Genomic DNA, 27,194 nt, shown 5'->3' with positions numbered 1-27,194 from the left:
TAAATTGTTACGCAAGTACTTTTACTTTTAATACTTATCAGGTACTTTTTACTTTTTACTTAAGTAAGGTTTTCATTGTGGTACTTTTACTTTTACTAAAGTAAATATGTCTCTGGTTATTTGTACTTTTACTTAAGTACTGAGATTCAGTACTTCCTCCACCACTGGTAATAGCCTATTTATTCTAGTAAATATTTTTGTGTAAAGTTTTAATAGATTAATATGAAATATCTGAATGACTCACCAGATTTGGAGTTTTGCATTGCTCGATGTGATATAAATGTAGGCTATAGTCTAATACATTTATTAAAAATAAAAAAATTCGTCTGCATACATGAGAGTTCAAGTCAAAAGTCACAGCTGTGAAAGTAATACACTGAGTTTAGAGTTGATGAACAGAGCGTCACTTCCTCTTTCTTCCTTATGCACACCACCATTGACAACCCGCTCTCACCACATCCACAACACAAGGTTTTCTGCAACCCGTACCTCGCTTAGCAAAAGAGAAAAAAAGAGCGCAAAAAAAAGAAAAGTGCTGAGTGAGACATCAGTGCCGACAAACAGCTAGTCAATACGAAAGCCATACGAAACCGCAATTACCACAATACATAACAGGCTAAGTTCTGTTAAGCGCAAACAGCAAAATAAAACACTCGCAGTATGAAGATTGCCGGGGAAAAAAAGAAGAAAAAACCCCGCAGAACAGATTGGTAAAAACCCAACATGATTAGAGATCAGCCTAAAAAAAAGAAACCCTTCATGTATTTTTTTTTATCAATGTAAAAAAAAAAATAATAATAAAAAAGCTGCCAATCAACTTTATTCAGTTAAGCTACTAATTACTAAATTAGTTGAATCTTGTATAACTTATAAAAAAAGTTGAAAATTGTTTAACTTATTTTGATGAGTTATAGCAATGTAAAAACATGTGTTGTCACAACTTATTGATCATATATTTTTTTTTACTGTATGAGTCATTTATGAGCATATAGCCCTCAAATAGGCTATAGGCATATGGCTGCTGCTGTGAGCTCACATTCACAATATAAAGCACAAATTAAATGTAATCTTTATCTAAATGCACGAATAATGCGAGTCCTGTTCAGTTACACTCGAAAAAGTGTCATTTTGGCAGATTACTAGCCTACAAATTGATTGAATTTTAATTTGTGTAGGCTATAAAATTACAGATTTTACATTCTGGCATTTGTGTTAATTATAATATTCACATTATAATATTCATATTTTTGCACATGGGAATTTAAAAGAGAACATGTTTTCTTAATTTAAGCATGATGGAATTGTTGCTATTTGTTTATTTTGCCAAATAATTGAATGTTAAACATTCAGTGTTTAATTTTTCAGTTGCACGTTTTTGAAACGGATCTTACAGTCGAAAAAAAGTCAAATTCACTCATTATTACTCGATATTATAGGGTGAATAGTATCATATGAGGGGCTAAGACATTTGGATCATAATAAAACATTATGCAGAAGGTAAATTATCAGAAAGTCTCCCACTTTACCAGTATTCACCCTAGTTTATTCCACCACTTGGCTACCTCAGTTACAATTAAGTTCAAATGAACTGTATTCTTGTGTGTTGTAGGAACTAAAACAGTCTAGTCGTTTATAGTCAAACTCATTTTTCTGTTTAAATAAGGAACGCATTCAGGGCATGAAGCAGAGCCCCACCAAAATATTCATCCAACAAAGAAAGTGACAGATAAATTAAGAAATTAGAGGGGAAAAGACAGTAAGAAGATACATTTTATATTACATAAAGAAATTAATGAAAAACATTTGTAAGAAAGACAATAGATATTTTGTTAGTTTTAATTTGTAGCTGGCCTGGTTTTTTTGTCTTTTCATGCAGTGTATTCCTCCCTGCATCCACTGCTGTGTCCTGTTTGAAAAGGCCTTTACATTTAGACATAATACAGTGTTATTAATTTAGTTTCACGTTTTAATGAGAGTATGTGATCTTAAAGGGATAGTTCACCCAAAAATAAAAATTCTGTCATCATTTACTCACACTTATGTTGTTCCAAACCAGTTTCGTTCTTCTGCTGAACACAAAAGAAGATATTTCGAAGAATGTTAGTAATCAAACAGTTGAGAGTAGTATATTTTCCTACTATGGAAGTCAATGGCTACTCTCAACTGTCTGGTTACCAACATTCTTCGAAATATCTTCTTTTCAGTTCAACCGAAGAAATAAACTCATGCAGGTTTAGAACAACTTGAGGGTGAGTAAATGATTTTCATTTTTGGGTGAACTATCCCTTTAAAATAAGTGTTGTGGCTTCTACGAATGACTGTTGTTGTTGTGGCTTCGTACCCTACTCCCTGCATCTTGATGCCACAACAACGACAGTCATTTTGGAAGGCATACAGTGGTTGTGGATGAACATGAAAATCTTCCACAAGCAATGTGTTTGCTCTTTGGACTAATTTATGCTCTAAACTTAGAGTATCCTGCAGCACCGAAGAGCACATTCGACTTCATATAGTGATTTTGTCCATGGGTGACAAGTCACTCAAAAAACATTGATCTTTTTGTTGTTTTTTTCTTTACTTGAGTGCAGTATGTGCTTTTTTTCTTCTTCTTTTTTATGTTTGCAGGCCATGTTGATGGGCATGCCTTAAGTAATGTCTCAAATTAATATTGTTTTATAGAGCAAATAAACATTCTAGTGTTGTGCCAAATCTGCTGTCTGTCTTTGTATTCTCAACTTAGAATTTTGAGTACAACTTGCTTGAGAAATTTAAGGCAATCAGTTTCCACACATTTCTCTAGTAAAATGAACAAGCAGACATGTTAAAAGAACTGTTCTGTTTAAGTTCTGCATACAAATCTTAACTTAAATCTGTAAGTAGCCTAAACTTTTGAAATTGAGTTACCTGTAGGTACTCAAGTTTTATGGTAACCTCTACAAATTTACAAGTTAACTCTACAAAGTAGTACAGAGTAGTATCAAATCAAAAATGATGACCTAATTTACTTGAAAATTTTGAGGCAATCAGTTTCCACAGCTTTTCTAAGTAAAGTCAACTTATTATTTTTTACAGTGTAAAATACAAAACAATTATTAAAAAAAAGATAAAGGTAACAAACATATATTACTGCTCACATAACTGATTATTGAAAAGCTACGGCTTCAAGTTAACAGTAAAAAGACATTAATTTCTCTAATGTGGAGTGAAGTGATTTAACCAGTCAGATGATAAACAGTCAAAGCTTTGGGGAAACAAACACATTTATTTTCTTAAAAAAATAAATATAATAAATTAAGGGCTGAATATCAGTCTCTCATCTCTTCCACAGACAGCATGAACACAGTATATTGACTGATTTATTCATATATTTCACACAACTGGAAAACACTTGTGAAAATCTCTACAGCCTGCCTGACTTTAATGCAACAAGAGTCATTTGATCAACAATCTGGAAATAAACAAAATTGTGTTTAAAAGGCACCATGTTGATATTATGAACATGTGAGAAAAAAACTGCATCTGACAGTTTGGCAGGTTCATTGGCTTCAAAGACTACATTCACACTTTCAGTTAAAACAGCTCAAACATGTATTTTAGTCTGAGACTATCTTAAGCCTTAGAGGTTTTTTCTCCTCCTCAGACTCCACGATCACACGGGTTGCCAGATCGACACCAACAGGAACACACAAAACTAGCTTGAAATATTTTTTTTTTGCAGTTCACATTTACCAAATATGATCAGATATGCACAAAATCTGATTTGGACTGACTTGTGATTGTAATGTTATTTCATGTTTTAAGACACTTGGGTCTCTGTGAGAAGAGATTCAGTATTTCCACAACCGCTCATGGCGACGCCTACACAATCACTGCAACTGGATCCCAATTCTTTCTTTCTTTTAAAAACATAATCTGTAAAGAAAACAACAGAAAACTGGGCTTAGTGAAAAACACAATTACAAGACTTCATGTAAACCAAATAAAACAAAGTCAAAGCTTAATTTATACAATTTTAAGCTAATACATTTAAACCACATTCTTTGACATTATTTGAAATATTCAAGAACATGCAAATAATTTACTAATTAACATTAACTATTTAAGTTAACTAAGTTAAGTAATTAACTATTTTTTTTAACTGGTTTATAAATCATTCTGTCTGATCCACTGGCTTCACACATGAACACGGTGGGCAAGTGATGTAACAACGGCTTCTTGCTTCTGAACACCAGTAACACCAAGTAACGTAGAAAGCCTAATGGTTACACGTGATATTTTTAATTTAGACTCTGCTATTTCGATTACAATCAGATTAATAGGGTCCATGTAAACGCAGATACAGTTGCTGATCATATCTTCTGGCAAACTAAAATTGTATATAATAAAAATGAACGCATTCACCACCATCAAAATGCTGTACAGAACATTGACTGGCTCAAACTCTGTTTAAATCATTATTAAGATCTGCCTCCGGTGACCCGATCACAGTTTTGCTTGGTCTTCTTCTAGTCACAGAAATATTTTAGAACCAAGCATCGGCTAACTATTAAAATGTACTGTGTCTGTCTATTAAGACCTCTGAAGATCCTATGAATGTCCATGAATCACACTATTGAACTCTGTAAGATTCCCAGGTTTTCCAGCTCTGTGTGAATCCTGGTTGAGTGATTTTGTGACCATTATGCTCACTACATCAGTGTGTTACTGTGTGTCTGTGAATGTGCAATAAAGCACACAAAGCACAACTATGGTGACAAATATGAGACCAGAACTAGGTTTTTATAAGCTACTGAACCATAGAAACCAGCCTTATGGGGACAAAAGTGGATACAGGCAATAAGAAGCATCAGCTGGAACAAATGTGTAAATTGTGGGATCCTGACATGCACTAAAAATACACTACATGTGTAGTAAATATTTTGTCACTGGTAAGTTGAATATCCAAATTCCAGTTTTATATAGTATATTTCTGTAAGCTAAGCTATCCTGTCACCGATTACGTTCCTCTTCAGTGGCTGTAAGTTCGTTCTCAGAGTGATAAGGACACGTTGCACTCTATCAATTGCCTGTATTTGCTTTGTGTCCTTAAACACTCATTTGTTGGGGTCGACAGTTTATAACAGCTTAAACTTAGTTCTGTTTTTTAGCTTGTTTGCTGCACACCCTGTCACACAGCAGCTTTTAGACATTGTTTTGATTTTTGTTATAAGTCAGAAATGACGAGGAGGAAGCTTCACGCAATATAAAGTCAGTGACGGTTAGGTTGTTTTCCCCCGGTGGAAGAGGTTTTAGGATGACGACGAGTGTCGCTTTGTCTCTTTATGTTTCTTCAATCCAAACCATAATCACTTTATAACTTTAATATCAACATCTTATCAGCTTAACAGATCATTAGAACCACAGTGCTGCTCCCATCCATCCCTAAAAGCTTAAATTTAAGTAATACTTGCCATCCCGTGTTTCCAGAAGCAAATGCACAAGATGATGATGATGATGATGAAGATGATGAAGACTGGAATTAAAGCATAATGCCCTCGGAGGTCAGAGGAGCTGAGAGGTGTTGGGCTGGAGGAGGAGTGTGGAGGAGATGTAGTGGAGGAAACTGGAGCTCCTGTAAGAGACAACAGGAGCAGAATTAATTAAGAGGAATATACACTCAAATCAAATGACCTTTACCTTAAAACATTAATGATCAATCCTACTTTAGCAACTGTTACAATCTAACCAAACTATCAAACAAACTATCAGACAAGATTTTGCTCTGTCTCTGATGTTGCTCTGTCTCTGATGTTAATCAGATAATAATAACTTAATAATTTAAGAAATAATGTAAGCAAGTTTACCCCCTCTTTTATAAATTGTTACATAAATCATGAGGAGTTAATGCTGATCAAATTATGTGTATCTGATTCTTTACATCATGAATCTTATCACTTGTAATTATCACTTGTAATCGTTTTCAACTGAGGCTTTTGCAAAAAGCACTTGTTTATTTGGATTCAGTCTCTGCAGTTTTAAGTGATGTTGTGTGATTTATAAAAACATTTAGACTAGATAAAATGATTTGCAATGTTGCAGTTCATTCCAGCTAGAGTATGTAACATCAGCTTAATTTTAAAAGTTTCATGAGCACAATCATGACTATTCATGACTATATATATATTTTCTTTAATAATCCTGATCCTGGAACATTACAGGCAAACAGATATTATAGTAATATACTCACTGTTGACAACAAGTGTAGCAGTCACCTCACACACTTTCCCTCCAGTGTAGGCTTCTGCTTTATAGAGTCCTGATCTGGAGATGTCCACATCTTGAATGGTTAGAGCTAAACGTCCTTTTCCAACTATCAGTGAAACTCCAGGTCTGGGAGGATCATCATAGACCCAAGGCTTCTGCGCAATAAGTTCAGTACATTCCTTCTTGTCTTCTTTAAAAGTAATTCTCACTTCATCTGCTTTCTCCACTTCATCTATGTCGAAGGATATTGTAACATTCTGTCCATCGATCGCCTCGAACTTCGACCCAGCAACAACCAGAACTGCAAATCAGAACCACTGTATTAGAATAATGAGGAATAAACTGACAGAACCGTTTCTTTTGGAGTATCCGCAGATTAAATCAAGTCTATTTCAGGGTGAGCTCCTGCTTATTGCTCTTGAGGACAGTATGTGATTTTGCGGGACTATGCGGGACACGTGTCTTTTAATAACGGAGTGTCTTTTTTCAAATTAAGTGCGAATAGCCCTTCTTCACACACTTACGTCTGGCTGGGACAGTCAAAACTTTGGAAGACAGAAAGATGTCATTGACAGCGGTGTTGTTGCGGTTAAGCTCGTGTCGGACAGTTTTACTGCCTTGCTGCGGTAACTCACCGCACTTTTTCCCATCACATAGGCTATCAGCTTGGAAAGCCCATTTATTTTCAATTAAAATCAAGAATATATGCGAAAAGTGGAAATAAAGTGTCTAACGTGTGTTTAATAATAGAGTGTTTAACGATTAGGGACCTAATAAAGGCTGCATCCATTTAATAATTTTAATAATTTACACACTGTGTTATTTTAGCGTTCCATGTAGCCTAACTTTATATCAAGTTTATCTGCCACTATTTATAGGCTACGTAGCCTATAAATAGCTTCTATACTTTTTACACTTAGCCTATTGCAAAGAAAATACATATTTGTTTACATATAGCCTAGTATAAATAGAATATATCCATATTTTCATTTAATGTTGTAAATAGAAACTATCGCTATTTAAGCTTAAATAATAGGCTACAGACATAACTGAAATGCGGGGGAAAATAACTCCCGGTCACCCTATAGTTTACCTACCTGAAATAAGTGCCAAGTTGACAGCGACAATGGTTTTCATCTTTTGCACAGGAAATATCCAAGTCTGCTCGAAGTTGAATCCCCGTTTGAGTTTCTTCAAAACACCTGGTTGCTTTATATGCCTACGGTTCCGCCGCGGCCCGCCCTATGTTGTGCTCCTCCTCCTCCACATTCTCCGGTCTATGAATCAGCTCCTCCCTCTTCCACAATTCTCCGGGCTGTGAATCAGCTCCTCCCTCTTCCACAATTCTCCGGGCCTCAGCTCCTCCCTCTTCCACAATTCTCCGGGCTGTGAATCAGCTCCTCCCTCTTCCACAATTCTCCGGGCTGTGAATCAGCTCCTCCCTCTTCCACAATTCTCCGGGCCTCAGCTCCTCCCTCTTCCACAATTCTCCGGGCTGTGAATCAGCTCCTCCCTCTTCCACAATTCTCCGGGCCTCAGCTCCTCCCTCTTCCACAATTCTGCGGGTCCGGGCTGTGAATCAGCTCCTCCCTCTTCCACAATTCTCCGGGCCTCAGCTCCTCCCTCTTCCACAATTCTCCGGGCTGTGAATCAGCTCCTCCCTCTTCCACGATTCTCCGGGCCTCAGCTCCTCCCTCTTCCACAATTCTCCGGGCCTCAGCTCCTCCCTCTTCCACAATTCTCCGGGCCTCAGCTCCTCCCTCTTCCACAATTCTCCGCGTCCGGGCTGTGAATCAGCTCCTCCCTCTTCCACGATTCTCCGGGCCTCAGCTCCTCCCTCTTCCACAATTCTCCGGGCCTCACAGCTCCTCCCTCTTCCACAATTCTCCGGGCCTCACAGCTCCTCCCTCTTCCACAATTCTCCGGGCCTCAGCTCCTCCCTCTTCCACAATTCTCCGGGCCTCAGCTCCTCCCTCTTCCACAATTCTCCGGGCCTCAGCTCCTCCCTCTTCCACAATTCTCCGGGCCTCACAGCTCCTCCCTCTTCCACAATTCTCCGGGCCTCAGCTCCTCCCTCTTCCACAATTCTCCGCGTCCGGGCTGTGAATCAGCTCCTCCCTCTTCCACGATTCTCCGGGCCTCAGCTCCTCCCTCTTCCACAATTCTCCGGGCCTCAGCTCCTCCCTCTTCCACAATTCTCCGGTCTATGGTTGCCTCGCCTGAATGTAGTCGACAGTATGCGGCTGCTGTGAGGGGAGGAGTGAATAAAGCGCTAAGTAAGGTGTACATTTTAGAACATCCTCAGACCTCAGAATATGAAGACAAGGCATCATGCCTCAGACTAAAAGGCTTCAGTCATTGGACAAAACGGCATCGCGCCTCTGACTGAAAAGCTTCAGGTCTCAGTCAGGTCTCGTACAATTAGGCATCAGACGAAACAGCCTCAGACATAAAGGCTTTGGATGAAACGGACTCGGACTAAAAAGGCATCAGCCATAACGGCATCGGGCGAAACGGACTCAGATTTTTCTAGTTTCGAGGTTCGCATTGCCCCGGCATGAAGCATTGTCTTCATATGTCTGAGGTCTGAGGATGTCCTAAAATGTACACCGTAGTAGCCTACGGGTTTTCTGAAATATTCGGTGTCTGAGATTTTCAGTGATACCGGGTGGAGCTTATATGAATATTTGCGAGTTTCCTGGTTTGTGTTAAAGCGCCACTGAAAATATAGTGCACGCACCTCGGCTTACATAAAGGTAAATAGCCTATGTTTAAGCTTCTATCTAACTGTTATTTATGCACACTAGTTTACATGTTGGCTACATTGTGTTATGTGTCGTGTGTTAGATGTTTGATACGACTATAGCCAAGCTATGTTGTTAGGATAGCCTATAGCCTACGCTAAACGAGCCAATAGCGTTTAAATAGCCTATTTTTTCCCTTCTGTTTCTGGGATTTTAAAACGTAGGCTATCGTTTTATAAGTTCGTCTAAATATATGATGATAGCATTATAATATTTATTATAAACTCCTGTGAGGAATGCAACAGTAACCTTTCCAAGTTGGCAGAAGCACTACCTATTAATCTAGGTGGACTTTAATTTCTTATTATATGTTTTTAAAATTGCACACTTGCATGAAAATATTAATGTAGCCTACTTAATATTTTAATGATTATCCTAATATAGGCCATGATGAATTATGCATCCAATACAGACGCATATTCTGAGGTGTATCATAATGTTGATCTGATTGAAGATCAGCTGTAAGCATTTGTTCATCTCTCTGATACATCAAACCTGCAGTCTCAAGTAATTAATATTGTAGGATTGTAGAAAATATCAGTTATTAGCATAAATACCAGCATACATAAGTAAATATTAACAGTATAATTTGTGTTGTGAAGGTGTAAATCTACATTTGGAATAAATTTATGAAATAAATCCAAGTCTGATTTTTATTAAAAAAAAATTTTTTTATTTGACAGGAGCAGCGCTCATTTATCAAGACTGTAAATGATACCATAAATAGCTACAATAAAGGCAAATTTTCATCTTGTCCCTGGACAGTTTTTAAAAAGCAAACTAGACTTAAAAGAAAACACAAAAGTATCGCAAAAGTAACACTTAAAATACAAAACAATTATAAAAAAAGATAAAGGTAACAAACAAATAATATATTAATGCTCACATAATTATTGAAAAGCTACGGCTTCAAGTTAACAGTGAAAAGACAGATATTAATTTCTCTAATGTGGAGTGAAGTTATTTAACCAGTCAGATGATAAACAGTCAAAGCTTTGGGGAAACAAATACATTTATTTTCTTAAAAAAATAAATATAATGAATGAAGGGCTGAATATCTCTTCATACAGTCTCTCATCTCTTCCACAGACAGCATGAACACAGTATATTGATTGATTTATTAATCACACAACTGGAAAACACTTGTGAAAATCTCTACAGCCTGCCTGACTTTAATGCAACAAGAGTCATTTGATCAACAATCTGGAAATAAACAAAATTGTGTTTAAAAGGCACCATGTTGATATTGTGAACATGTGAGAAAAAAACTGCATCTGACAGTTTGGCAGGATCATTGGCTTCAAAGACTACATTCACACTTTCAGTTAAAACAGCTCAAACATGTATTTTAGTCTGAGACTATTGAGTATTGCTGTCCAAAAATCAAAACATTGGAGAGGTTTTTTCTCCTCCTCAGACTCAACGCCCAAACGGGTTGCCAGATGGACGACACCTTACAGGAACCACATGAAAGAAGCTTGAACCATTTTTTTTTTTTTTTTTTTTAATAAATATGCACACAAATCCGATTTGAAATGGTAGTTTGAACAAGGCTAAAGTGCTTGTACTGTTATTTAATGTTTTAAGACACTATCAGTGAGAAGAGCTTCAGCGTTTTCTCCACAACCGTTCATGGCGACGCCTACACAATCACTGGAACTGGATCCCAATTCTTTCTTTTAAAACACAGGATCTGTAAAAAAAACAAAAAAAAACAGAAATCTGAGCTTAGTGAAAAACAATTACAAGACATCATGTAAACCAAATGTGACAAAAATGTGCTGAAGTCAAAGCTTAATCTATACATTTCAGCAATGTTCCGTCTAAGATACGCAATACTTCTTATGTCAAAAATAAATGGCGCGTAGAGGACAGACGCAAAATGTGTGGAGAAGCCAATCGATTGTAATCCAGTAAATGAGAAATAACTGCAGTGCTCTGGTCAACCACTATAGAGAAACATTAATCAACTACATGGCTATAGAGTTAGTGTCTTTATAGAGTTAGTGTGGCTATAGAGTTAGTGTCTCTATAGAGTTAGTGTCGCTATAGAGTTAGTGTCATAATATAGAGTTAGTGTCTCTGAGTTAGTGTCGCTATAGAGTTAGTGTCTCTATAGAGTTAGTGTCCCTATAGAGTTAGTGTCTCTATAGAGTTAGTGTCTCTCTTTTAATAGCTGCTGTTAAAAGACTAAATGTAATAATACTTGCCTTCCTCCTTCTGCAGAAGCAGCAAAAAACCAAGATGATGATGATGATGATGAAGATGATGACTGCAGTTATTACAGCATAAAGCCAGTGTAGGTCAGAGGAGATGAGAGGTGTTGGGCTGGAGGAGGAGTGTGGAGGAGCTGGACTGGAGGAAACTGGAGCTTCTGGAAGAGACAACAGGAACAGAAACGAATAAGTGAATCATAAACAGTAAAACCAAAACCACAAATTTCTCACAATTTGCCAAAAGTCAAGCTTTTACTCTTTCTTTGAATGGATTAAAGATCTGTGTGTTTGCAGAATGTAACTTTCTTCTTTTCCAAATCATTAAATCATATATTATTTACATTACCTGAATATTATCACTTATACTTGTTTTCAACAGAGGATTTTTCTAAAAGTATTTGCTTGTTTGGATTCACAGTCTCAAATCATTACTGTATACACACACACACACACACACACACACACACACAGAGAGAGAGAGAGAGAGAGAGAGAGAGAGTTTGGAAATATTATTTATTTATTTTATGTTTTTGAAAGAAGACTTTTATAATCATCAAGCCTGCATTTATTTGATAAAAATACAGAAAAAAAACTGCAATATTGTGAAATATTATTTTTTTATTACAGTATACAGTTTAAAATAATGGATTTCTAATTTAATGTACTTTAAAATGTAATTTATTCCTGTGATCAAAGCTGAATTTTCAGCATCATTACTCCAGTCTTCAGTGTCACATGATCCTTCACAAATCACTCTAATATGCTGATTTATTATCAGTATGTTTAAAACAGTATTCAAAATAGTAAAGATTTATATTGTTAGAAAAGATTTCTATCACTTTTTATCAATTTAACATCCTTGCTGAATAGCATTAATTTATTATTTTTTAAATAAAGAAAGAAATTCTGACCACTAACAATAGTGTATATTGTTACAAAGATTTCTATTTTAAATACATGCTGGGTTTTTTTTATTATTTTTTTTTTTACTTTTTTACTTTTTAGTAAATGTAAAAAAAAAAATGCATTTAAAATAGGGCTGAAGGATTTTGGAAAATAATCTAATTGCGATTTAGTTTACCAATATTGCAATTGCGATTTAATATGCGATTATTTTTTAAGCTCTTTATCTTTTCAAGCAATAAATCATTGTAAAATAGGGAAGGGAATCTATAGGCACCATGAGCCGATACATTTTTTTTCTTTAATTGATCTTATTAATAAAACTTACAAATATTTAATTACATAATTATAAGTAGGCCTACTTTTAATAATTACACATTTAAAAACTAAATTAATACAATTACATGTTAACAATTTTAACAAATATTACTTCAAAACAAATAACAAGAGGGAAAAAAATATTACAAGCAATAAACAAAGAGTGCTTTCAGTATTTAAGAGTAGGCTGTCTGAACGTTTTCATCTCTTTTGAAATTATAAGATGTGGTTTGTCCTGTCTGTTTAATAACTTAAGATATAACTGACTGTGTCACATTAATTTTGCGTCATAAAAGCATTTTTAGATGCAAGTACATTTAACCACGTAGAGTCGCTCACAGCCGCATGCTCAAACGCTCTCGCAAAGCGCACGTGAGTATTTGAAATTGAAAGCAGCTTCTGTCGGTGATTTTCATATTTTTTATAAGCCAACTGCATTCCAAGACATGTATGATGCCTTCGTAGAACATTTGTAAGTAAAATACCGGCGGGCGAGACCGCGCACTACAAAAGTAACATCACGCAGACCGCGCGTAGGCCTATATCTTGTGCAATGAAGCCCGCGAATGTCCTTGTAATTCGCTTCAACTGTTCCGATCTTTATTATCGGAGTATTGTTTATCTGAGTATTTTTGGGTTTATTCTTTGATGTGGGCCCCCACCACCCTCCACCAATATCATATAGGCCTACTGTACAAAAGATGAGCATGGAGGCCCACATAACAGAAGATGGTGATGTTGTTGTAAAACCTTTATTTTAAAAGTTAATTGTTTATATAAAAATTACAACTAATAAAAACTAACAAAAAGCAAGAAACTATTACATAATAATAAAAGCAATTTTAAAAAGTAACAGCAAAATAATGTCTCGCCTCCCACCCACCCCCCATTAATCATAAATCAAAAAGTAGCCTAAACATTTAGAAATTGACAAGAATGCAGTCAAATCTAAAATATAAACTAATTTATTGTCTTATTTTTTAATAAAGATAATATGGGACTGGTAATAGTAAATAAAGCAAATGTATTCATCCAAGTGCAGGTCTATATGTGTTTTCTTGATGTAATACATCATCAGCCGGTAGGTCAGGTGCATAATGTAATACGTCGTGACTCATGTTAATTTTTTAACTCTATTTACAATAGTGTACAAAACAAAAGGAATTTTGACCACGTAATCATTCGGTGGATTGTGGTGCAGATCATGAAGAGTGACAGAATCCGGAAGGCTGAAGACGGTATTTTCTTATTCCCAGCGAAATAACATCTTGCTCGGCTGGGATACAACAACTCTCCTGCCCTCCCTCTCCTTCTTTTCATGGCGTTTCTGGCTCCCTGATTTATGTTTTCTTTTCCCAGACATGTTGTCAGTCAGTCTCCTGCTCTTCCACCAAGTTCATCGTTAACTTCAGGCACTGCCGCCTCAACTCTGACTGGTTCTGTTCACGAACTGGGGCGGGACTTAAAATGTTATTGCGTCCTTCTGATGTTTGTCACTGACTGAATAATTAATAAATACTTTAGGTCGGACTAAACCATTTTAGGGAGGTAAGAGAAGCAGATATTAGGAACAAATATTCAACCAAACTGCATGTTTTTGTGGTTTTCATATAAATCTCAGGCATACAACTAATTTAAATAAACAGCCTTTGAGCCATGTTCGCTTTCAGAAACGCACATGATTGGTGCACTTTGAGTGACTCACTTTTTGAGTGTCACACACACACACACACACACACACACACACACACACCAAGAATTCGGACGGATTTTCTTTTCTACGTTCAGAGGCAGATTATGGATGAACAACTTCAAATCGTGCCGTCATCATCAGTTCTTCCTCGGAAAGAAATCATTTACATTCAGTGTAATGCACAGTTTACAGTGTACATTAGTGTCAAGGCATTCCTTGACGAGAGATGATACGGGTCCGTGTACTTTTTGATCATTTCATTTCCTGTTTGGAATGGAATAACGAGAAATGAAAACAAGCTCGTTTATTCGTTTTTTAGTATAGTTTAAAAAACGAAAAATGAGATTTTGGCTCTATTTTTCATTTTTCGTTAGTGGTTTACAAATCGGTTTATGGGTTCGATATTTCATTTGCACACGTGGGCGGCGCTGAAACGCCCCTTTCATCTGATTGGTCAAACCGCTCCGCCTTCAGTAAGCTACGAGCTTTTCTTTCTGTACAGGCAGAATAATAGTCAGTACGAGTGCGGCACGGACAAATCATACACTATAATAAAATAATGTCTGAAACCACCACTCACTGTTAAATACGCACAATATTTTAAGCAGAATATGTTGCTGCTCACGTAATTCGTGCTGCTGCGACTTGCAAGCGACCCCAATAATGTGAGCCACAGTCTATAGGCTATGACAGATTATTTTAGCATGATATATTTCCCATTGATAAATACAGTGCAAATAGTCCCGTCTCTTTGGATAAAAGGGAAGTGGAAATAAAAATCAATAATAGGCATGATGTCCGTAACATGTCCGTAGATTACCTACCCATAACTGTTACATTAGAGTTAGTTATAACACAGTTACAGTATAAAAAGTATGTCTAAACTTCCCATAAAACATTAAAACCCAACAACCCAATGGGAATATAGCCTATTGTTGTGTAAAACATCTGTTCAGAATCTGTAATTACACCATTCCAATACGAATAGCACCGGGAGGCGTCTGGAATAATTGCATTGATCAAAACGCATTTTTAAGCCAGCAAATTTTACAGTAGGCTCATATTCAGAATAATATAATAATTTATTCAGAATAATATCCTTCTCATATAACGCCAATGGCCGCACAAATGGGCTTCCTTTGTGAAATATAGCAGACCACCTTTTTTAAATAACAGTTTTAAAAAAAGATGGTCTGTGATAGATAGATAGATAGATAGATAGATAGATAGATAGATAGATAGATAGATAGATAGATAGATAGATAGATAGATAGATAGATAGATATAGATAAATCTTGAAGTGTAAAGCTTGTTCTCATACACAGATATGGCCTTATTTATGAATGAAATTCATGCATTTATTTGTCATTTAAACTGATGCAAACAGGGGAAGAGAGTAGAAAACACTTATTATCCTGTCGTCCCCTCTAGTGGACAGCATTAAGTATTACGGCCTTCATTGCTCAGATAACGCAAGTCAATGGATTTTTTGGGAAAGTCAGTCTGACCAGTTACTAGTTAGAAAATATATAAGCGAGTCAGACCAGTCTGAACGTCTGAGCTGAGTTTGGTGATGCATTTACGTTCTATTTCTCATAATAATAATAATACATAACAATAATGTTTAAATATCTGCTGGCTTTTTCAAGCCAACATAATAAAGAAAACTCAGAGAAACATCGACCAATTCAGTATGTAATAAAACTGTATTAGTTTTAATAAAACTAATAACATTTTAAAGGTAGGCCTATGCCGTGCTCTTCAACCAACATGATTTTAATTAATCCCAAACCCTGCTAATTTTGTCATTATTAATGTAGGCTACGTTCACTTCTAGCTTCTCTCTTTTCTGTCTCTTTCTTTCCATGTGAACTGAGTAGGCTACACATGCATACATTCATAAATATAATCTTTATTTCTATTCAATTTTCAAAATTATTTATACGCCACACACGCCTACCTGCCCTTTGATGTAAATGGCAAATGTTACGGACATTCATCGATTTTTATTTCCACTTCCCTTTTATCCAAAGAGACGGGAGTATTTGCACTGTATCAATGGACTTTGCACTTGGACTTTGCACTTGCACGAATTACGTGAGCAGCAACATATTCTGCTTAAAATATTGTGCGTATTTGAGTGGTGGTTTCAGACATTATTTTATTATAGTGTATGATTTGTCCGTGCCGCACTCGTACTGACTATTATTCTGCCTGTACACAGTGCTTTAAGTGGCTCAAAAGAGGTGCCGGTACTCTAATTTTTTTTTTTTTTTTTGCTGACTCCCCTCCTCCCCTGAGGTAACTATGGAAGCTTGTTTCCGCCACTGAATAATAAATAAATAATAATAATTGCGACTTGTTATCTCACAATTCTGACTTTTTTTCTCACAATTGCGATATATCAAGTCAGAATTGTGACTTTTTTTCTCATAATTGCGAGATAAGAAGTCAGAATTGTGAGAAATAAAGTCGCAATTATGAGATATAAAGTATGTACAAAATAATCTTTTTCTTAATCTAATTTGGATAAATATTAGGTACACAAGATAGGCATTCATTTTTCTCAAGAAAAAAAATCTCACCTAATGATGTAAACATACAGAGAGCCCTATCAGCTGGTAGTATTATTTAAGGTTAAAAATAATTCAAATTAAATATAATGCATTTTTTTATCCTAATAACAACTTTATTTAATGATATGTAAAAAAATATAATAAATATGTAATATAGTACACATATTTAGCAAAAAACTCTCTATAGCTGTGTTTTTCTAGCCAACTCACGTGCTATAGCCTATATTATGGTCATCAAATGGCTTTCCTGAGGTAAATATTATGTGACAATTGTTCTCCAGCTGTTTTACTGACCCTTTCCGCGGTTGAAAAACACTGATTGATCGATATTATGTAGGCTGAATATACATTTCGGTAAGTTGTACTGTTTCTTTTAACATTGTGTTCATTCGTGTTAATAGAGATGATCGGTTCACGTGCGCTAGGGATCTGTCATGTCACATTTACAAGCGCCAAAACGGTATTTATTGTTTGAATCTCGTTATAAAAATGACAGAATCTGAGAGCTGGGATTTTGTTTTATATCATAACTAACCTGCTCTGTCTCCGTGTCCTCTTTGCTTCGCGATTTTTCTGTGCGTGAGAAAATGGATGTGTTGTGAGAGCGTGTGAAAAGTGTCAATTGCGTGCATGTGTCTCACGGACGGTGAATGCGTGAGAGTTGGCGGGTGGTCGTTTACGATAACGGGAGGTCCTCTCGTGCTTCCATGGCGGTTTCAGTTGTGCTTCCTCCTCCTTTGTCATGGCAACAAACAACCATTATGCTGAAATAGAGCGCGCGCCGTGCATTGTGAAGGGCGCTCTGAAAAGCGGCAGCGCCGCCAGAGGATTAAAACAGATGTGCAAATGAGCGTACCGGTACGCTAAAACCACGTTCTGGGCGCACGGAGAGGTGGCGGTACGCTCAAGAGCTATATTTGGAAGTGGCGGTACTGAGTACCGGCGCGTACCGGCCCACTTAAAGCACTGCCTGTACAGAAAGAAAAGCTCGTAGCTTACTGAAGGCGGAGCGGTTTGACCAATCAGATGAAAGGGGCGTTTCAGCGCCGCCCACGTGTGCAAATGAAATATAAACCGATTTGTAAACCACTAACGAAAAATGAAAAATAGAGCCAAAATCTAATTTTTCGTTTTTTAAACTAAACTAAAAAACGAATAAACGAGCTTGTTTTCATTTTTCGTTATTCCATTCCAAACAGGAAATGAAATGATCAAAAAGTACACGGACCGATACGCCTACAGTATTCAACATTTGAAGTGGATCAAAAAAGTTAATCAAAGTTGTCCTATACAAGAACGGGTATTGTTCAAAATTCATGTATAACTTTGATGAAAGGTTTTGATCCATTTCAAATGTTGACTATATATAGTTCCAATATTTAATTCAGTTCAATTCACATTTATTTGTAAAGTGCTTTGTTTTCACAATACATTATTTCAAAGCAGCTTTTCAGAAAGTGCATGAGTTCATAATAGCCTACAATTTAGAGTGTTCTGTTATCAGAGGAAACTTAAGTATTAAGTTAAGTATTTCAGAAATGTTAATATATAAATTCAGATCAGACCAGCTTAAAAAAGTTGGAAACCATCACAGAAATTCTAATCGTTTATATTAAAATAGTAACCATTGGCTTTTACCAATAGTAACCATTGGCTTTTACCATTTAAACCACTACAGAATTCTTTTTGTAGTGTGTTTGGGACATATTCCAATATAGGATTTAATGCCCCCACCAATACAACCCAACACATATCAGTAGAGACCCACAGAGACTATAATTCCAATTACAACCAATAAAATTCCCATGAAAACCATTAAATCCAATAGAATTTCTGTAATGGTTTCTATAGTTTTTTTTTTACCTTCACTTTTATAAGAAATACAGCCGCCAGGTTTCAAACCTGTCAACACTGGATTGGGCTGTCAAAGCAGTCAGGTGGTTCACTACAGGAGTGAACCAGTGTGTTTGCTTCAGAAGTCATTTTCACGTGACTAGTGACGTAATGATACAAGCTCCGAAGCAGTGGTTCATTGCAAGGACCGTTCGAGTTTGAAGCAAGCTTCGGAGCGTCGGTGTCAGACGTAACATCACTAACTATAGGCCGATCTCAAATCTTCCTTTCATAGGCAAGATCATTGAAAAAGTTGTCTTCAATCAGCTGAACAAATTCTTAAGCTCGAATGGATACTTTGACAATTTTCAATCTGGTTTCCGACCGCACCACAGCACAGAGACAGCGCTCATAAAGATAATAAACGATATTCGCTTAAATACTGATTCAGGCAAATTATCGGTGCTGGTGCTACTCGACCTCAGTGCTGCTTTTGACACTGTCGATCACAACATACTTCTTGACAGGCTGGAAAACTGGGTGGGGCTTACTGGGATAGTCCTAAAATGGTTCAGGTCATACTTAGATGGGAGAGGTTATTATGTGAGTATAGGAGACCATAAGTCTGAGTGGACATCCATGACATGCAGAGTCCCTCAAGGCTCAATTCTTGCGCCACTCCTGTTCAACCTGTATATGCTCCCAATGAGCCAAATAATGAGAAAGAACCAAATTGCTTACCACAGCTATGCAGACGACACACAGATCTACTTAGCCCTATCGCCTAACGATTACAGCCCCACTGACTCCCTGTGCCAATGCATTGATGAAGTCAACAGTTGGATGTGCCAAAACTTTCTTCAGTTAAACAAAGACAAAACTGAAGTCATTGCGTTTGGAAACAAAGATGAAGTTCTCAAGGTGCACGCATACCTTCACTCTAGGGGTCAAACAACTAAACATCAAGTCAGGAATCTTGGTGTGACACTAGAGTCAGACCTTAGTTTCAGTAGTCAAAGCAATAACTAAATCAGCATACTATCATCTGAAAAATATTGCAAGAATTAGATGCTTCGTCTCCAGACAAGACTTAGAGAAACTTGTTCATGCTTTCATCACCAGCAGGGTGGATTACTGTAATGGACTCCTCACTGGCCTTCCCAAAAAGACCATAAGACAGTTGCAGCTCATACAGAACGCTGCCGCCAGGATTCTGAGCAGAACCAGAAAATATGAACATATCACACCAGTCCTCAGGTCTTTACACTGGCTCCCAGTTACATTTAGGATTGATTTTAAAGTATTATTACTGGTATATAAATCATTCAATGGCCTAGGACCTCAATACATTGCAGATATGCTCACTGAATATAAACCCAACAGATCACTCAGATCAGGATCATATCAGCTAGAAATACCAAGGGTTCACTCTAAGCATGGCGAGTCCGCTTTTAGCTATTATGCTGGAACCAGCTTCCAGAGGAGATCAGATGTGCTCCCACAGTAGTCACATTCAAATCCAGACTCAAAACACATCTGTTTAGCTGTGCATTTACTGAATGAACACTGTGCCGCTGTCTGTCCGACCGTTTGTACTGTACTGTATTTTATTTTATTTTTCTAAACTATTTTAATTATTCTTATTTCTTTTTATTATTTTAATTTCTTAAAAACTCATGGAAATTAATAGTCATAATTTCTAAAGTGCAATTGTATAGTTCTAAAATATCAGCTTCAAAGTATTAGTTCTAAACAAACAACCAAAAGTGAAAATTAATTTTTCAAATGTGAAGGAACCAGCCTGTGTTTTACCTTTATACACTAAACCATATAAGTTTTAAAGTCACCAAACTCCAAGATTAAAACTTAAAACTTTTATTTTGTAATACTACACAAACAAACATGTTCATGTGAAATGTTGTCTTGTGCAATTTGATTCCATGAACACCATATTAACTCATATTTTTCGTCTTTTCATTTCTCGTTATTCCATTCGAAATAAGAAATGTGATCAAAACACACGGACCTTCTAATTCATACCTCCTCTTTCAGCCTAATTCATAAAGTATTTTAATCACCATTAATGAGCACATTTTCTTTCATGTTTTAACAAACAAACAACATATTAACCATTTCTTTCTTTCTTCATTCTCACAAAGAATTGGGAAGAGGAAGAGAGTGGAGATGGCTCAACTGAGGTATAAAACAATATAATGGTTTATAGTATGATATAAATTTTGGTTAAATATTGTTAAATGAAATGCGTCACGTTCGGGATGAGGAGCTGATTGTGGAAGACATGGAAACAGCATCTGAGTGTGAAATATGAGTGAAATGTGCAAAACAATGCTTGAAAATAACAGAATTGAAACAGATCTGGCTCTACTCAGGAAGTTTTTTAATCACCTTTTCTGTCTGGCCTTTACAATATGTTGTTAATGAATTGCGACCTGAAAGCTGAAGTAAATAAAACCTGTTCTTTGCATGGTTGTGGTTTGGAAGATCATTACCAAATATGATGTTCACTCCTGTCATAACATAGTGTACTCCATTATTCCTGTTTTGGCCAAATAACTAAATTCATTTTATTTTCCCTTCTTTTATAAAGACTGCAAGTGCGCATATCCTAACATAAATCATGATGTACTGATCTGACTGAAGATCTGCTGTAGAAGCTTTTGTTCATCAAACCTGCAATCTCAACAATATAATAAAAGCTGTATAACTGTACTTCTTTAAACAATTAAAAACAGATTAACATCAATACCATCTTACAAGTTCAAATACAAATTTAATCTGTTCAAGTCTGATTTTTTTTTACCACATATTTGTATTGCATCAATAAATGCGGTCATATTAAACTGTACACTAAATAAATGAATGTGTATTATTTAACATTTATGATAGATTACTGAAGCAGAGAAGTGAAGTTTAACCAGACTGAAAACAGACAACAGAAAACGCCAAAGGGTTACAAAAAGATATATTTATTCTGTAAATATAGCGATAGACATAAATCTCCTTTCATACAGTGGGTTATATACAGAAAGCAAGCAAAGAGCACAGCCTTTATAATCAATAAAGCTCATGTCACTTCAGTTCAGCTGCAGACTGAGGGAAAACTATATATTTGTGACCCTGGAGCACACAACCAGTCACATGGGTACATTTTTTGAACTTGAGATTTATACATCATCTGAAAGCTGAACAGATATGCTTTCCATTGATGTTAGGTTTGTTAGGATAGGACAATATTTGGCCGAGATACAACTATTGAAAATCTGGAATCTGAGGGTGCAAAAAAATCTAAACATTGAGAAAATCTAATCCAATCTCATATTTACATTGTGTTAGTTAAAACAAGTGTGTGGAGCTCAAAATTAACAAAGCTAATAACTAAAATGCTTATCATTGGCCACTGCATTCACACATTGTGATTGGATACAACGCTGCAAAAACATCAATAAATAAATAAATAAATAAATATGATTGGATATGCACAAAAATTGGATTTGGACTGACAGTTTGACAGGTTAAGGTGTTTTAAAACGCAAGAAGAGCTTCAGCATTTTCTCCACAGCCGTTCATGGCGACGGCTACACAATCACTGCAATTGTTTTTCCAATTGTTGTTTTCTTTGGAGACACTGGATCTGTGAAGAAGACAACAGAAAACTGTCCTTAGTGAGGCACAACATGGCAAAGAGAAATATCCTACTTTATGGAAAAAGTCATGTGATGCAACAAAAGACCTGAAAAGACAATAGTGAAGATCTTCATACCTGGAGACAGCAAGAGTTTCTGTGGCTTCTTCTTCATCATCCGCTGTGTTACTCTTCTGCAAGTCAACACAAAAACACAATGTAAACCAAATAAAAGGTGCCGTTAACACAGTTGCTATAAAACAATGGAGAAAACCATGCAGGAACATCTGCTATTCTGCACTGTAGATCTCTAGTGGAACAATTCCATTCACTGTCTAAACTTGTTAAATCATCTAAATCAGAAACATGTATGTTAGTCAAGTCACCTTTATTTTTATAATGCTTTATACAATAGAAATGGTTTCAAAGCATCTTCACAATAATAAACTGAGGGCTAAATAATAAAAAAGTAAGGGCTGGTTCACAGGACGCATGGTCTAGAGATGCGTTTTTTAAAAGTTTAACTTATTTAACTTGAGCGCTGTGTTTTTAGTTTTAGTTTTCAGAATAAATTATGAAAATACATCAAAAATGTTAGACCCTATACCAGAGATGCTACTGAAAGAATCATAGATCCTCTTCTTAATATTATTAATTCATCATTGTCATTAGGATACATACCGAAAACTTACAAGCTGGCAATTATTAAGCCTCTTATAAAAAGAAAACTAGAGAGGCTTAGAAAGCTCTACGTTTCACATTCATGGACCAACATTTCAATAGTCAGACTCAGTACCAATTCCAGTCAAATTTCACGGTTCTCTGTACCAATTTTGGCACCAGAGCAAAAACTATTGTAACTTATGTTTTATTATTATATTTTTAACTATTTGGGGGGAAAAAACATGAATTTTTAATCCCATTGATAATTTCAAATAAACAATGCATTAAATCTGTAGCCTTCAAATACTGTTCTGGAGTGTGTTTCCCGTACAACGCCGTAATTCGCTGCTTAACTAAAATAGTCTACTATATACTAAATCAACTAGCTAGTCACGACTGTTTCCCAAACCCATATAGTCACAAAGTGGTCGAACATAGTTGACTAACGATACTTTTGAGAAATTAAAAGAATCTAAAGAGTGCCCAAATGTCGACTTAACTCTTTTGTGCCTATGTAACCCCTCTCACCAGGTCCTTCACACCCTGCTCCGTGCGGGTCTCGAACCCGGGTCTCCGGCATGAGAGTTAGGCGCTCTAACAAGGAGGCTAAAGACTATTGAGATCAGAGGAGTGAGGTTTACTCGCACAGCGAATACTAGCTGGCCTCCGTTACACCTGCCTCCATTAGACTCTGGAAGGACAAAGGCCTATGATTGTCTCTGGTTTGCACTGATTATCTAATATTGTTTATTACTTTATATTATAATTCTTATTTACTGTTGGTTATTGTTATTTATTGCTGGTCTTATAATGGTGTTTATGCAACCGTTATTTGTGCAATAACAGCGGCCTTTTTAGCTGTGCAATATGACGCCTGTCTACATGTTCTGCTCCACTGTATGGATTGTTTAGGTGAGATGCATGTGATTGATTGATTGATTGATTGATTGATTGATTGTGTGATTTGGAAATGCAGCATTCACTAAGCCCAAGACAATAAAGTATATTGAAAGAAAATTTTGTAATGAAATGAAAACCAAAGAAATACATTACAGGTAACTGTAATATTCCAACACTTTTATTCGACACAGATTGACAAGCAGTCGTGTTTCGGATCGTATTTGAGGCACTCTTAAAGGTTCAAGTATACTTCGACTGTCCGCATGATGTAATTTCCGTCATCAGGAGGGTTCAAGAATAAGCATACTTTGAAATCTGCGCGGACACGACTGTGTGCGAGACGCATCTGGATGTGGAAACTGAAGTATACCCGAGCCTTTAGTGATACACAAGAGCTCAGGAGGACAACTAAACTGTCCTGGGTTTAGCAGCGACTTTATTATAAGTGCAGCGCTGCTCATAACCAATGATAAAAGAATAAATGTAAGTAATACTTGCCTTTCTGAGTTTCCAGAAGTAAACGCCCCCCGAGATGACGATAACCAGAGGAATTAAAGCATAAAGCCAGTGTAGGTCAGAGGAGCTGGAAGGTGTTGGGCTGGAGGAGGAGTGTGAAGGAGATGTAGTGAAAGAAACTGGAGCTTCTGGAAGAGACAAGAACAGGAACAGAGACAATTAGAGGATTATGAACTGCAAGTCAAACGACCTTTATCACCTTAAAACATTACTGACCAATCCTACTTTAGCAAAAATATCGTATCGGCACATCCCTCATGCTGTGGATCAAACAAATGCAACACAACTGAGTCTTTACATCATTAACAACGCCTACATTGCAATCACTTACAATCTTTTTCAGGATTTTGTGAAAAGCATTTAACTGTTTCAAGTAAATGTCAATAAGAATTTTTGTGAGTTAATAAGACTTAATGAGCACAGTTATAACCATTAATATTATCTCTCTCATAATCTTGATTCTGGTACATTACAGGCAAACAGATATATTATAGTAATATACTCACGGTTTACAACAAGCGTAGCAGTCACCTCGAACACCCGATTATCAGTGATGACTTGTGCTATATAGAGGCCTGAACTGGAGCTGTTCACTTTCAGAAGAATCAAGGACACATTTCCTCCTTCAACTTGCAGATGTTGAGGTGTTTCAATGGGGTCACAGATGGGATAAGAGGCAGGGGAACAGTACTGTGCAAGCAAAATTTTTCCCTTACTTTCTCCTTTGAAAATTATTTTCGCTTCATCGACTCTCTCCAGTCCAGTTTCGAAGTGCATGGAAACATTGTGTCCCTCCGTTGTCTCCAACTTGGACCCAGCAACGTGCACAGCGACTGTTTAGAAAGAAAGAAAGAAAGACACAAAGAACAGGGGTCACCTTAGTAAAAAAAAAAAAAAAAAAGCATTGTGTGTGAAAACCAGAGCATCGATGCTCACTCATACGTTCCTTTAACAGAGATTCTAAAGCATGAAACAAAATTCACACGAGCCTATTCAATGCTAATTTAACTCTGACGGGTCGAGAGCGGCACACAACACCGGTAACTAACGGCGGAGCTTATCGGTACTATACGGTCTTATTTAACACTTGTACCCGTTTAATACCGAGATTCGGATCCATTCCCTATGATATTCACACAGAACTGCCCACTTACCTGTAGTAGCGATAAAGAGACAGACTAACAAAAATTGTTAGAGACAAACAAAAATTCTAAACATAAGGCTCAAAGTATACTTCAGTGTTGACGTTATACAGCAACAAAATAACTGTCCGTATTGCTTTGGTTGCAAAACCCACACAACTAAACGGTGTCCTTTCGTTACAGCCAGTAGAGAATGTAAAGCCCCTCATGTTATATGCCTGATTCACTCTGTGTCAATCACTCTTTTCTACAAATAACGTATCTCAACTGCATGCTTTTGCTTCACTCTGTCAATCTACAAATAAAGGAAGGATCTCACAACTGCATGCTTTTGGTTCTGTCCATCACTGTTTTCTAAGGATCTCACAGCCGCATGCTTTTGGTTCACTCAGTCATTTGTAACGTCTTATTATTTTCAATAATAGCCTAATCAAGAAAATATGCGAAAGGTGGAAATAAAGTGTCTAACGTTTAATTTTAACGATTAGGGAATTAAGGCGGCATCCATTTAATAATTGTAATAATTTACAGACTGTTATTTTTGCGTTTAATATAGCGTAGGCTACCTAGGTAGCCTATAGTTTATCTGCCACTATTGATAGGCTAAATAACTACTTTTAACACTTAGCCTATTGCAAAGAAAATACTTATTTGTTTACATATACAGCTTAGTATAAATAGAATATCCATATTTTCACTTAATGTTGTAAATAGAAACTATCGCTATTTAAACTTAAATAATATATGCTACAATTGTATTTCGGGACAAAACTCCCGGTCACCCTATAGTTTACCTGAAATAAGTGCCAAGTTGACAGCGACAATGGTTTTCATCTTTTGCTCAAAAAGTATCCAAGTCTGCTCAAAGTTGAATCCCCGTTTGAGTTTCTTCAACACATGTGGTTGCTTTATATGCCTATGGTTCCACCCTTGAGCTCCTCCTCCACAACTACCTGGTCTATGGTTGAGCTCCTCCTCCACCTCCCTCTTCCACATATTCTCTCCGGGTCCGGTCTATGGTTGAGCTCCTCCCTCTTCTACATATTCTCCGGGTCCGGTCTATGGTTGAGCTCCTCCTCCACATATTCCCCGGCCTATGGTTGAGTTCCTCCCTCTTCTACATATTCTCCGGGTCCGGTCTATGGTTGAGTTCCTCCCTCTTCCACATATTCTCCGGGTCCGGCCTATGGTTGAGCTCCTCCTCCACATATTCCCCGGCCTATGGTTGAGTTCCTCCCTCTTCCACATATTCTCCGGGTCCGGCCTATGGTTGAGCTCCTCCTCCACATATTCCCCGGCCTATGGTTGAGTTCCTCCCTCTTCCACATATTCTCCGGGTCCGGCCTATGGTTGAGCTCCTCCTCCACATATTCCCCGGCCTATGGTTGAGTTCCTCCCTCTTCTACATATTCTCCGGGTCCGGCCTATGGTTGAGCTCCTCCTCCACATATTCCCCGGCCTATGGTTGAGTTCCTCCCTCTTCCACATATTCTCCGGGTCCGGCCTATGGTTGAGCTCCTCCTCCACATATTCCCCGGCCTATGGTTGAGTTCCTCCCTCTTCTACATATTCTCCGGGTCCGGTCTATGGTTGAGCTCCTCCCTCTTCTACATATTCTCCGGGTCCGGTCTATGGTTGAGCTCCTCCCTCTTCTACATATTCTCCGGGTCCGGTCTATGGTTGAGCTCCTCCCTCTTCTACATATTCTCCGGGTCCGGTCTATGGTTGAGCTCCTCCCTCTTCT

At 37.0% G+C, this 27,194-nt stretch overlaps 1 protein-coding gene across 2 annotated transcripts; it reads right to left on the bottom strand.

Annotated features, from left to right (window-relative positions):
* Positions 1-5,414: 5,414 nt before the first annotated feature.
* LOC307146184 (uncharacterized protein) lies at positions 5,415-26,294 on the bottom strand. Of its 2 annotated transcripts, none has more exons than XM_079850065.1 (3): positions 26,245-26,294; positions 6,227-6,544; positions 5,415-5,611 (listed from the first exon to the last, which is right to left on the bottom strand). In XM_079850065.1, exons 1-3 carry the CDS (start codon positions 26,282-26,284, stop codon positions 5,436-5,438), a joined length of 534 nt encoding a protein of 177 aa, XP_079706191.1. In that variant the 5' UTR covers positions 26,285-26,294; the 3' UTR covers positions 5,415-5,435. The 2 variants fall into 2 exon arrangements, with proteins under 2 accessions (XP_079706191.1, XP_079706190.1); XM_079850064.1 differs by lacking the exon at positions 26,245-26,294 and adding an exon at positions 7,341-7,412.
* Positions 26,295-27,194: the final 900 nt, after the last annotated feature.

The sequence above is a fragment of the Squalius cephalus genome (assembly GCF_949319135.1).
Source record: "Squalius cephalus genome assembly, chromosome: 18".
Taxonomy (NCBI): Eukaryota; Metazoa; Chordata; class Actinopteri; order Cypriniformes; family Leuciscidae; genus Squalius; species Squalius cephalus.
The sequence above is the reverse complement of the archived record's forward strand: the minus strand, read 5'-3'. Positions and strand labels throughout refer to the sequence as shown.